The following is a 13,120-nucleotide window of genomic DNA, read 5'->3' on the forward strand; positions in this document are numbered from 1 at the left end:
TCTCCCTTGACCCTCTCAGGGTAGATCAGGGCTCTGACATCCTCTGGGTTTAGCCTGGTCGCTCTGCTGTGACATCTGCATCCGTTTCTGTCCCGCCCCCTGGTGGCGAGTTTGGTGAGGTCGAGGGTGTACTGTTCGATTAACCTGCTCCCTGGGCTGGGCTCCCCTGGGCCAGCTCTCTAGACGGCTGCCTCGCTTTGTCAGATCTCTTTTCCCACTGTCCAGACCCTTCTTGCATTAAACAATGATAATGACATTTCCAGGATTCATATGCTGAAACCCTGATCCGTCAGCGCGACTGCCTTTGCAGATGGGACCTTTGGGGAGGTCAGGAGGGTTAAATGAGGTCGGAAGGGTGGGCTTGTCCAGTAGGACTGGGGTCCTCATAAGGAGAGGAAGAGATGCCAGAGCACTCTTGCTGTACATGCGTGCAGAGGAAAGGCCAGGCCGGGCCGTGATGACAGGAAGAGAGTCACCAACACACCACCCTGCCAGCACCCTAACCTTGGACTTCCAGCCTCCAGAACGTTTCTGTGGTTTAAACCACCCAGTCTGTGGTATCCTGTTATGGCGGCCCTGGCAAACTGGGACACGAGTGTAGGGGAGCCCCCCGCCCCCCCGCCATGGCCAGAGCAGCAGGTTTAGCAGCGCTGCCATCCTTCATCTATATTTGAAGAATTTTTTTCCTTTCCATTTTTTTCTTTCCAATTTTTTTTCTTTCCAAAATTGTGGTGGGGTGCCTGGGTGGCTCAGATTGTTAAGCGTCTGCCTTCTGCTCAGGTCATGATCTCAGGGTGCTGGGATCGAGTCCCACTATGGACTCCACGCTCAGCAGGGAGTCTGCCTCTCCCTCTCCCTCTGCTTCTCCCCCTGCTTGTGCTCTCTGTCTCTCTGTCTCTCTGTCAAATAAATAAATAAAAGCTTAAAATAAATAAATAAATAAATAAATAAATAAATAAATAAATAGTGGCAAAATACACATAACATAAAATTTATCATCTTAACCATTTAAAAATATTTTATTTATTTGAAAGAGAGAGCAAGAGTGAGCTGGGGGAGGTGCAGGGGGAGAAGGGAGAGAGAGAATCTCAAGTAGACTGCACACTGAGCACAGAACCCGACGAGGGGCTTGATCCCACAACCCTGAGATCATGACCTGAGTCGAAATCAAGAGTTGGCCGCTTAACTGACTGAGCCCCCCAGGCGCCCCCCATCTTAACCATTTGTAAGCATACAGCTCAGTGACATTAAGCACATCTTTATTGTTCAGCCATCACTATCATCCTTCTCCAGAACATTTTTCATCTTCCCAGACAGAAACTCTGTGCCAGTTAAATACTAACTCCACACCCCGCTTTCCCCAGTCCATGGTAGCCTCTCTTCAGCCTTCTGTCTCTATGAATTTGACTACTCTAGAGACTGCATGTAAATGGAATCATACAGTATTTGTCTCTTTGTCACTGGCTTGTCTCACTCAGCATCATGTCTTGAAGTTTTCTTTTTATTGCATTTCCCACTTGTTTAATTTTAATGTGCCTGACACAGGGTTGATGTGTGGGTTAGACTGAGCCAGTCAGATCAGTGGCCTGAGGTGGGGACCAGAGTTAGGGGCCAGGTAGCATCCTCCTAGTATTGCAGGGTCTGGGGAAGAAACCTGTCCTGGTCCTAGCTCCAGTCCTTCCCCAACAAAGCTGCAGCACAACCCAGACTTTGATGTAACCTCAGCCCGGCCCCAGTGTCACCCTAACTTGTCCTCCTCAAGCTTCCCTGGACCCACAAGGCCATTTACAGGAGCCGGGATTCCAGGTCATCTGGTGACATCTCCAGGATCTGCTAGGGGTGGGGTGGGGGCAGTGGATTCATCCAGCCCCTGGACCTTGACTGCCTGTCCAGCAGTTTCTTTCTGCTCGAGTCTTTGCTCACTCTCTCAAGACCATGAGAGGGCGACCGTGCTCCATCTTCTGCAAAGAAACAGCCGCTCCCAAGGAGGAGCCAGGAAAACCCTCTTCTCTGGACCCCAGGACTTCCAGGTTCACGGCCTGGAAGGTGAGAATAAGGAAGAGCTCGTTGTTCCAAGGGGATGGGGCCCTACTCCATTGCCCTGAGCCCTAGCAGGAGCCTTCTTATCCGGAGCTTGGGAAGCCTGACCTGTGGGAGGAAACCTGCCTAGGAGCCAACTAGCCAGCAGAGTCCTGGGATCCTCTTGGAGGAAGAGAGGCTGGTTGTAGCAGAAGGAAAAGTCTCCTGGGGACCTCTGTCTGGGCCCTGGTCTGTTCTTCCAGCAGGCTGCCCTGCGTCCTCTGTGCTGGGGCAGCTCCCTTCTGTAGAGCATGCTTGGGCCAGTCGCTGCTGGACGTCTGCTGTCCACCCTCCAAGGCCCAGCTCTTGTGTGACTTGCTCAGGGAAACCTCGACCCGTACCCAGGCCTCTGTTAAGAACACCATCAGCTGAAACCCCTCTCCCCATCCTTTCTCCCGAAAGGGTGGAAAGACAGGAAAACTGGCCCAGGAAGGAAGGTCCTGGAGTCAAATCTGGACAGCTCTAGAACTACCTGGAACTACTTCTCAGAGGGGGCAGAGGCTGAAGGGAGACTAGAATTCCTCAGAATAACGGAGAGTGTTCTGGTTTTTTTAAGGTGCGGGGTGGTAGCAGAAAGGGAGAAGAACACTAGCTAGCAAGGAGACTAGATGGGGAAGGCCAGAGACATCTCACTGGGAAATTTCTTTCACTTCTGTCCTGTGCTGGCAATGGGCATCTTCTATCTCCGCCCCTACCCCCCTCCCCGCTCCATCCGTCCTTGGTGGGGCAGATCTCCCTGGGGGACGTGGAGGTGGGCATGGCCAGTGCTGAAGCTGTGAGCAAGGCCAGGCTGTAGGCAGCTCCCTGCTCAGTTGAGCTGGGGGAAGGCCTGGCCCTTCCCACGCCCCTCCTGGAATGTAGGGCTGCTCCTGGGAGTTGAGCAAAAGTGTGACTTTCCCTCTGGAGTCTGAGGTCAATCAGCCTCCCAGGCCTGGTCCAGCATTCTTGATGGGGAGCCAAAACAAGCAAGGGGCGAGGGGCCGGGGCAGACTCCGAGGCCTGGCAAGCCCCCGCCATTTGATTGCCCCTTGCTTTCATTCCTTGTGGGGAGGAGGTGTGTTAATGCCAGAAATTCCACCCTGGGGGGAGGGGATGTAAATACCAAGGCTCTCCTATTTGGTAGACCGTGCTGGTCACCTGTAGATGCTGCTAACAGTGTCACAGGGCCAACTCCTGAGACAGTACAGAGCCTGAAGGAAGGCCCAGGGGACCGTGGGAGACAGGCCCAGCTGGGATGGGGGGGTGGGTAGTGGGACAAGGGAGGGAAGTGATATAGCACAGCCTATAATACTGGTAAAAAGAATAACCACCGTTACTGAGCACCTCCTGAATGCCAGCCACTGCCTGACTCAGTTGGTTCATCTTGACACAAAAGGGGGCTGAGGCCTCAAAGATCCAGAAACTGAGGCTTAAAGAGGGTCAGTAACTTGTCTAAGATCCCACAGCAGAGGCAGGCCTGGCCCCCAGGCTCATCCGTCTTCTCTGCTATGCTCTCATCACCCCCTCACCTCTGCCACCCACCTCCCCACTAGGCACCGACATGCTGGGCACAGCTGCTCCAAGCTGCGAAGCCAGGATGCAGACTCCCCTGGGCGAAGGTCCCCAGGAGACATTTTCGTTCTGCTACAATCGGCCTCCCCTCCTCCCCCTGCAGGCTTGAGGGGATGGTCCTACAGGCCCTACCTAGAAGCAGGGTAGTGAGGCATAGAGAAGGGGGCTTCCCATTGTACAACTCCAGAGGCCATATCCATGCAAGCTTCAGGATGAACAGCACCCCCGGGGGCCACTTGGGGAGGCCAAGTGCCCCTGCTTGTTGGGGAAGAGTGTGGATGCGAACTCAGGTCAGTTCTGCGGACTCCTAAGCAGGCCCTTTGGACTCCTGGGAGGATGGCTCAAGCCTTTCCTGGGCAGCTGGGGGGAGGCAGGTGAGGGCAGTCTGAGGAGCTCTACTCAGGGAGAAAGGTTACACCTGGGCAGGCCAAGCCAGGAGGGGAGGGGGCTGAGGAAAGCTGACTGGCTGCCCCAGGCACTTTGTGTTGATGCAGCTGCCCCTGGGCTTCTGGAAGCTTCCCCTGGGTGCGTTTAACAACCAAGGCGGGGGCTCTGTTCCCACTGTGGATGCCTGGAATATTCGTGTTTTCCACATCCCTGTGTGGGAGCCAAAACCAGCTTCCAGGAGCCAGGAGAATTGAGCCTGAAGGGAGAGGGGAAGATTCTCTGGCCCTGGAACTGGCCTTTGTGTAAGTAAGGGACCCAGCTAGGCAGATTTCTCTTTGTCCTTCTATGTGCACAGCCTGGTTCCCTCCCCTCCTTGCCCCACATTTCTTCTCTTTTCTCCTCCCCCTCCTCTTGCTCATTCCCCCCAACCCCCTTCTGATAATTTACCCACAGACAAACTGTGATGCTGTGGAAAGAGTCAGACCTGGTTCAAATTCCGGCTCCACAGCTCACAGCTGTGTGATTTGGGGCAGGTCATTGCCCTCTCTGAGCCTCTCTTCCCTTGTCTGTAAAATGGGACTATAATATCTATCTGACAGACTCTTGGTGGGGTCAGTGAAATCACAAGTACATATGTTCCGGGACCATTTGCCCTTGAAAACCACTGGGTCTAGATCCTGGGAACTACTTTGGTCTTTGAGAGGCCATATGGAATGGCATAAAGTTACTTAATCTGAGTCTTGGTTTTCCCTCGTATAAAATGGAAGTAATGATGGGACCTACTTCAAAGAGCTACAGTGGGGAGTCAGAGATGTCATGGGTGTCCTTAGCACATGGTAAGTGTTCAGTAGGTGATTTGTTATTATCTTTGCGGAGGATTGTTGTCCTGCAGGAACCCGGGGAATGAGGGAAAGAGAAGTCTCCATATAGAACTCCTCTGAGGCTAGCTGTGCTTCCAGCAGTGGGGTGGTGAGGGTCGGGGCACAGGCTTTGTACATTGAAGCCCTAGAATAGAAATATGATGTACCAGGAAGCATGACCCAGGCATTAGTGAAAGCCTGAACAGCCCGGAGAAAGAAAGATGTTTAAATTATATCACCAAATGATCTATAGTCTTTATGCCTTGAATCCAATCTGTCCTAGCAGCCTCAAGACCACACTGGTCTGAACGTGTCTGTTTATGAGTCTGCCTTCCCCTCTAGATTGGTTGGTCCTTGAGGGCAAGGGCCATGTCATCCTTGGTTTCGTGTCAAGTGTGGGTATGTGACAGAAATTGATTTAGAGATTGGGCTTTTGATCCAAGGGGTCAAAAGACAGATGCCCTGGGACTTTTCCTGAAAGGTTTCTAAAGGGTCACTAAGCTGGTATGATATGAGTGAGGAGCCACTGGGGACCATCTTGGTTACCACAAAGGGAGAGCCTGCCTGAGAGTGATGTCAACCCAGAGGAAAGCAGAACTGAGACAGAGGCAGACGCCTGATGACATCGTGTGAGCACCTGGATCCAGCCATTCCTGAAGCAAGAGTTGACCAGTTTAGTTGTGTGAGTTGTTTCGTAAGTTGTTTTTCTTGAGTTGGGTTTCAGTCTCTTAAAACCCAAGGAGTCTAGATTAGTATGGTCTTTCCCCACCTTTATTTAAAAAAGAAAAAGTCTTGATTATCAGAAGATAGCTATGAAAATGTCCCCTGGCCTAGTAGAGATAAGTGATATCTTTCAGAGGCACATTTTGCCTTAGCTCTGAAACAGGTACATCTAGGGTCCAATCCTTCTTCTACCTTGAAGGGACCCTGGCTCCCTTACCTGTAAAATAAGACCAACATTGTTGTGAAGAATCATCAAGAGAAGTAGGAAAATCATGGTTTCTTTAGCTTCATAAATGCAACTTCATTTCTCTTACCCCATTGCTCCCCAAACTCAGTGTCACCAAACCAGGCTATTTCAGCAAGCCAGGAAAAACAGGCCTGAGCAGCTCCACCTTCTCCCTTCGCCTGCTACTCCTGATACCATGCAAGGCTCCACCCCCAGGAATCTGGGTCCTAAAGCCTGGTCTGGAGGAAGCCCAACCAAACTGGTCAGCCTGGCCTGGTCTCCACTGGAAGCTTGCAGGCCTTTATCTCCACCGTGACTAAATTTGGATCTCAAACTCAGACAATCAGCCTGGGAATTCCTGACGAATTCCAGCAAGCGTTAGCTGTTTTCATTGGTTTTTACAGAGACGGGAGATATTTTTTCCAAGTAACAAGTTTAAAAGCAGTAATTTGTCATTAGAGAAAATTTAGAAAACGGGGAAAAGTCCAATAATACCATTATCCTGACACAGCCCCCATGGAGATTTTTGCTTCTTTCCTGTTGGTTATTCCAACACAGTCTTGTTTGGAGGCTGTTGTTTATTCGTTTGCTTGCTTGCTTGTTTTTACATCCACGAGATCAGAGTGTCTGTGCAGTTTTATATCTTAATTTTCCCACCATGTTTTGACATAAACATGTTCCCGGGTTACAAACTCTTTGCTGAGTGCCAGACGCGGTGCCTAGCACGTCACCAGCATGATCTCGATAATGCTCACACCCATCCTAAAATCAAGAAACCTTACGATTCTTGCTTTGCAGATGAGCAAACTGAGGCACAAAGAGGTTAAGTGTCTCTCCCAGTCATGGTGAGGACCGGGCTGTCCTAGGTATACTAGGACATACATCTAGGTATACATCTGTTATACAGATGTATAACTAGGTATACATCTGTATCACAGTTCGTTCAACCTTTCTTAGAGAGCTAGAGATGCCCATTGCTCCTGCCTGCCCAGCACTAGTTCCCTGGAGACTGCGATTTCCTACTCTCAGTTCTAGGAGAGCAGCTATTGGGTGGAGTTGAGCGCCTATGCTGGGTCTGGCCAATCAGAGGCCCGTATCTCCCTGGTCTCTGCGATTGGCTCAGGAAGGGACACGTGATCCAGGTGGGCCCACACAGGGAGGCTGTTGGCTGCGCCTGCGTTGTGCTGTGGCCAATTGTCTTCAGAACCTGCCTGGGAATGGGTCGCTGCAAAGGAGGACAGAGCGAGAAGCGGGGGAGACCAAGTCCTGTTGCAGCATTTCAGATTCTGGATCCAGTTGCACCTGAAGTGGGTTCTTGGGTTCATGATACTGGACTTTGCAGTTAGCTGAGCTTTTAAATTCCCTTAAATCAGTTTGAGTTTGGTTTCTGTCACTTGCAACCGAGAGTTCTGTCAAGTTCACCATTGCTGTTGGACGTTAGGGTGGCTTATACAATTTTTCTTTACCATTATAAATAATGCTGCAATGCACATCTTTACATATAGAGCTTATCCTTGATTAGAACTATTTCCTTGTGATATTTTCACAAAAGTTACTTGGCAAAAGGATCAAACATTATCAGGATTCTATGGACATTTTGCAAATCGTTCCCTCAAGGTTGGCAATGTTTTGTATCCCTTACCTTCACTCCCCAACAGTATGTGCAACTGCGATTTTTAAAATTGAGTTCTGAAGAAGCTTTCTTTTTTAACAAGCCAAAGTTGTATTTGTTTTTTAAACAGAAAAATTATGTTAATATAAAACAGATAAAAATAGACAAAAACCAAAACACACAACACACAAAAGCACAACACACAGGACCAGTGCAAACCCTTTCCAACCCACTCCCCCCAAGTTTTAAAACCTTTATTACAGATCCCCAAAGATTAGATTGTATTGGAGAAGTCACAGTATTGAATCAGAAAAATAAGAAAAGAGACATTTTTAAAAAGGTCTGTATACAGGTAGTGGGGGGATGGGATGAGAGAGTACACCTCATCACTCCTACATCAAAAACATAATGCAGAAGGGTTTCAGTGATGAGCACATATTTCTAGAATACTACTATGTATGCTAGTCCCCTGCCCACTTTTTGAAGTTGCTTTTAAAAAGGATAAAAAGTGCACAGACACTTTCATAAGGCACAGACAGATTGGTGTACAAGTCATTTCATTAGGGGCTTGGGGAAGACAATTAAATACCAAGAAATGCCACATGTTCCTGAGCAGGCATCCCTCTGCCAGAACTGGGGCAGGGATGGGATTGGGCAGGGAGAGGTTACTGCCTCTCGTTCTCCAAGACTTTGCACAAGCCCATTCTCAACTGGAACTGATGGGGCTCTCTGGGCACCCAGGTATTGATTCCAGCAACCACTCCCAAGCCTGAAAGTAGCAGGTAGCCGTCTCCCCACGGGTCTCCCTGGTGGGACCTGAGGGTAATCATCCAGCGGTGGGGCCCTTGAGGGTTCTGCCCAAGGCCATTTTGGCAGCAGCTCACTGACTACAAAATATCTGGCATTTCTAACGCAGAGGAGGCTTCTCAAAGCAGGCAGGAGGTTCTGGGTCAGGAAAGCAGTCATGGGCACTCACCAGAATAGATCCCCAAAGGCAACAGAATGGCCAAGAAAGCCCAAAGGATTCTGTCCCTAGCATCTCATTATCCTCTAATGTCTCTACCTCTGAAGGCAGAGCTAGGGTGCTGTCCTCTCTGCTCCGCATTCCCAGCACCCCATACCTAGTAGGCACGCAGCAGATGCTTGTTGAATGACTTTGTGTGCATGTATATGTGTTTTACCAAACCCCTGAGCCCTCGTAACTTGATTTCGGATTTCTCCCGTAAACCTTTAATGAGTGCCTACTATGTGCTAGCACAGGACCCAACGCTGGAGGGAGCAAATAAAAGTTTACAAATCCGTCCAGCTCCGGACTGTCTGCTCCCTGCGGCTCTGTCTTTAGGCCCAGTTCCCAACACTGTGTGCAGAACCCAGGCCATGCTGATGAGCGGGTGTTCAGCAAAATGTTACCGCACATAGAGGAGCAGCTGCCCTGGGCAGCTAAACCCCAGCAGCCTCCCAGTTCTGGGAATGGACTAGGAAAAGGGGCTTGTGTTGACTTGGAAACAGCCCAATTTCTCTGGTGGTTCAAAATAAGCAGGCACAAGACCACAACAAGGGAGTATCTTCTGGTCACCCCCTTCTTAGCCCTAGCGTCCCTGCCTGAGCGAGTGGCAGTGTTGAGGCCCAGGAAGGTGGTGGGACAACGCCCTCAGCCCCTCCACGAAGTTGCCCCGTATGTGCACCCCTGTGTCACCAAAGGAGGCCTTCAGGTTGGACTCAGGATCTCACATAGCTCAGCTCTGCCAGGAGAAGGCAGGCAGCGGGAAGGTGAGCCTGAAAGGAAGGACACTTGTCCTTCTAGGGTATGGGTGGCAGAGGGACCACAGCCTGGGGCTGGAAGCCTCCATACAGGCGCCGGTGCCCAGGCTCTCTCCAGGGGCTGCCTAGAGAAGTTTCAAGAAAGAAAACTCAAGGCAGTCTCAAGCTTTCTGGAGCTTGGGGCCAGGCAGCGGAGAGAGTGGGATTCAGCACCAGACACTCCTGGGTTTGAATCCCAGCCCTACCACCTGCTGCATGTGATCCTATCACTTCACTCACAGGACCTCAGTTCTCTTACCTGTCAAACGGGAATAATACCGTGTTTTGTCAATTCTAAATAGCACAGCTTTTTTTTTTTTTTTTCACATTTCAAGTCTCTGATTAGAATGAATCATATAGCTGTGGTATCTCACAGTTAAAATTCGCATTTTTTCCCTTAGCGGTACATAAAATGGTGTATTTTACAATCAGTGGTGTTTTAGATGTGACTCAGTGGGGTAAGACCTGCCTCACAGGATTAATGCGTGGAGACGCCTCTCCAGCCCAGCGCCGAGGCACATAATGACGTGAAGTGAAAGAGAGGGGTTCCCTTTCCTCTTTCTCCCGCCACGTGAGGGCCATGTGAGCAGCTCCTCTATAGCACTGAATAAATCAGTTTAGAGCATCAGGAAATGTCTGGTTTTTAGAAGACAAACACCCCCTTAATTCCTCTTGGAAACAGGGAGGCTATTTATAGCAGCTGCGGAGCAAGTTAAACAGGCCACCAGCTCCTTTTGATCCAGGTAACAGGTCACCAGGAGCATGGCCCAGTCCACGTCGGGTCCAGGCCCTCAGTCACTGGTTTCCTGGTGGTGGCTGTACATGACCCTGGCTGGAACCCAGGGGTGGGGGCAGTTAGGAAGAGCAAGAGGCAGGGGAGACCAGCTGCCTCCTGCTGGCTTCGAGGACCACCAGAGCTTGTGACTGGCTCAATCCGGTCAGTGGGCACTGCTGCCTGGAGAACCAGCTCTGGTGGGGAGGAGGTCACGAGTCCTTTCCCACATGGTCTGGGCCCATACATGGGGAAATTGGAAGGCTCCTGCTGGCCAAATGCAGCTGGGCACTGAGTGCTACCCAGCGTCTCCGGCTCTCGTCCTCCCCAAAAACTTCCGTCACAAGATTTAAAGGTGGGCATGTTTCCCAGATTCACTAGGGGGACAATAACCAATCAGGGGTTCTTGCAGGGGCAAGAGTGGGGGTTCTGAAGTTGAGATCAGGTCAGAACACTATGACCACTCCAGGCAGAGAAGAAGCAGTTGGTCCAAGACCTAGAACATTACAAAGACCACCTGGTCTTACAGGCTTTGATTTGATGAGGGCCCAGCTGAGCTGGGCTCTGGGCCCCCAGACACCCAGCACACATGTGTTCTATGAATGCAGAAACTCTCTGAATGTTCTCCTTTCTCTGCCATCATCTGTGCAGCAGAGGAACAGATTAGGAATTGTAGTAAAAGTGTTACCTGTTCTTTGTAGGGTGTCTTGGGCTTTTTAGATGTTATGCTGGTTCCCTCGTGGGTTCTGGAGTAGGAAGGACAGATTGAGAACTGAGAATCAGAGAGGCCCAGGGGCTTCCTTAAAAGTACAGCACGGATAGGGCAGAGGTTAGGCCCTGAACTGGGGGCAGAGCGGGCCTGGGCCAGCCTATCAGCCCAGGGGTGGTCTGGGAGTCTGCAGACATGGGCCTCCGCAGGGGTGCGGAAGTCGGGGACAGGGCCAGGTCCCAGGAAATGCCTGTAAATGGCCCTGGGAAGGGGGAGAGTCCCAAGGTCAGCATTTTAATGTCTCAGCTCTTAACATCTTAATGATCATTTAACATCTTAGTAATCAGCAACGTAAGGGAAGCTGAGAATCAGAACCAGTTGCAAAGTCTTTTCCTCCTACCGCTTCCCCAGCAGGCTGTCCTGGTGATGCCCACCGCTGCTGGTGAATGCCAGGCCCGGGCTGACAACACGAAATGTGAAGAGCCGTCTGCGTGATGGGGTGGCCTTTCCAACTGCAGGTGAGTCACCTGCCTCCAGGATTCTTTCTCTCCTCCAGGAAAAGAGAACCTGCTGCTTGCCTTCTTCTTGGGGACAGCAAGGGATGGGACAGACAAAAAGCATCTAGAGGGACCGAGTCAAGGTGCACTATGCTTATTATTAGGCTATCTGGGTTGAAGGGGTGAAAAGGCTTCTGGGGATGACACCACCCAGAGCTCTCGGTGGGCCGCAGCACCCATCAAAACTCCTCTCTAGGACTGAGGAAGAAACTAAAAAAGCAAATTGTTCTTTTCTGTTCTCCACCCACCTTCCCCCCAAGGCGTTGCTGCTTTGGAGCTGTAAACAATGAGCTATTTTTTCCTTCCCTTACAAAATCTGAGTGTCCCTTTTCTATACCATCCAAGGGAGTTCTGTTTAGGTGCAGGCTTCATACATTCAAAACCAGCTGACGTTACAGCCCCAGAGAGTGAACAATTTCTAGTCACACTACCGTCTGGGCTCTGGATTGCACATTCCTTAGTGTTAAATAACCTCCCAGAGCCAGGATCCCTGGATAAATACCTATGCGTTCTCTCTCACTCGTTCTCTCACACACATTCTCTCTCTCTTCTCTGGCCACTCCCTCCCCTCACCCTCTCTCACACACACTCAACCCAACTCCAGCAAAAAGCATTGCACAGGGAATGCTGTTTCCCAGCCGAGAGGTCACCGAGGGACAGGGTGGTCTGCTAGGCAGTTCCTGAGCTTGCTTTTGGGACGGCCTTTTGGGGGCAAAGCACTTTTGAGCCAGAAGCAGCCCTTGCCTGGGCTCAGACCCCCAGGGCCTCATCTCCATGACTGTCATGCCTTGCCCACCATTGGAGAGTGGCAGATGGGATGGCCACTGCCCTTGGACTCCCTGGTGGCCATAGCAGTTGCCTGGCTCAGGGGGCCTTCAGAAAGGTGACCTTGCTCTGGCCAAGGCCCATTGGTGGGCCAGGCTACGGCCTGTAGATCTTAATGACATCCTTGATGGGTCGCCGGCAGATGGGGCAGCAGGCGCGGGCCTGCCTCTTGAGCCGTAGGCCACAGCTGTGGCACAGACACATATGTCCACACGTGTAGATGACTGTGTCCACTTCCCCGTCAAAGCACACCGTGCACTCGCCATTCTTGCTGCCTGCCGGCTCCGGTGGGGAGAACACAGGGGACACTGGGGGGCTCAGCGGGGAGCTGGGTGCGGTCACTGCAGAAAGGGAGAACAAGACAGACCTTAATAATGTGGTTTTCACGTGGGTTCTGCTGGGGCAACCCCAAGAAGGCAGAGCTTCTATGGCCGAACTTGTGGGGAAACAATTTTTAGAGACACCAATTTGGGGTTTTTCTCCTGGGCTTTGCCCCCTTCCTTACTCTCCCTCCCCCAAGCATCAAGCACCATGATCACCCTTTGGGATACGACATGGAGATTTCTCCTCCCTCTAGATGACTGTACAGCCGAGGAAGGAGAAGATGCAGGCGGAAAAGGTGGCCATCCTTGCTTAGCCTCAGGAAGGCTCTGGCGCAGCTGAAGGAGCCAGGCCAGCCACCAGCCCCTACCCCCTCTAGGGTTTATACCTCCTTACCCAGGGATGACTCAGATGCTGAGGAGGACTGGTTGACACTGAAGGCCATATCAGAATCGCTATCATCCTGGGAGCCGCTGAGGGACCCTGATGGGGACGTGGTCGCAGGGCTGGACTGCAAGGTGCCTGAAACCAGAGAGACTCCATCAGGGGTGGTAGAAGGTGAGTCCTGTTCTGCTAGTCCCTGGCTCTTCGCTCTTTTGCACCTTAGCTTCCCCATCTGTCTAATGGGGGGATAAGAGTTGCCTCCCAGGTTTCTGCTAAGGATTGATGGAATTGTACATGTGTGGTGGACACCTATT

General features: G+C 51.2%; 1 protein-coding gene across 1 annotated transcript in view; it reads right to left on the minus strand.

Annotated features, from left to right (window-relative positions):
• Positions 1-7,525: 7,525 nt before the first annotated feature.
• The window catches only part of NEURL1B (neuralized E3 ubiquitin protein ligase 1B), a 38,806-nt gene continuing 33,211 nt past the window's right edge, over positions 7,526-13,120 (minus strand). The window contains exons 4-5 of the mRNA XM_045901253.3: positions 12,819-12,944; positions 7,526-12,442 (exon numbers count right to left, since the gene is read on the minus strand). Coding sequence (XP_045757209.1) covers positions 12,198-12,442; positions 12,819-12,944 — 371 coding nt within the window. The 3' untranslated portion in view covers positions 7,526-12,197. The remainder of the gene's footprint in view (positions 12,443-12,818; positions 12,945-13,120) is intronic.

Source organism: Mirounga angustirostris, unplaced genomic scaffold, assembly GCF_029215605.1.
Source record: "Mirounga angustirostris isolate CCGP_5_RB_7025 unplaced genomic scaffold, mMirAng1.0.hap1 SCAF_7, whole genome shotgun sequence".
Taxonomy (NCBI): domain Eukaryota; kingdom Metazoa; phylum Chordata; class Mammalia; order Carnivora; family Phocidae; genus Mirounga; species Mirounga angustirostris.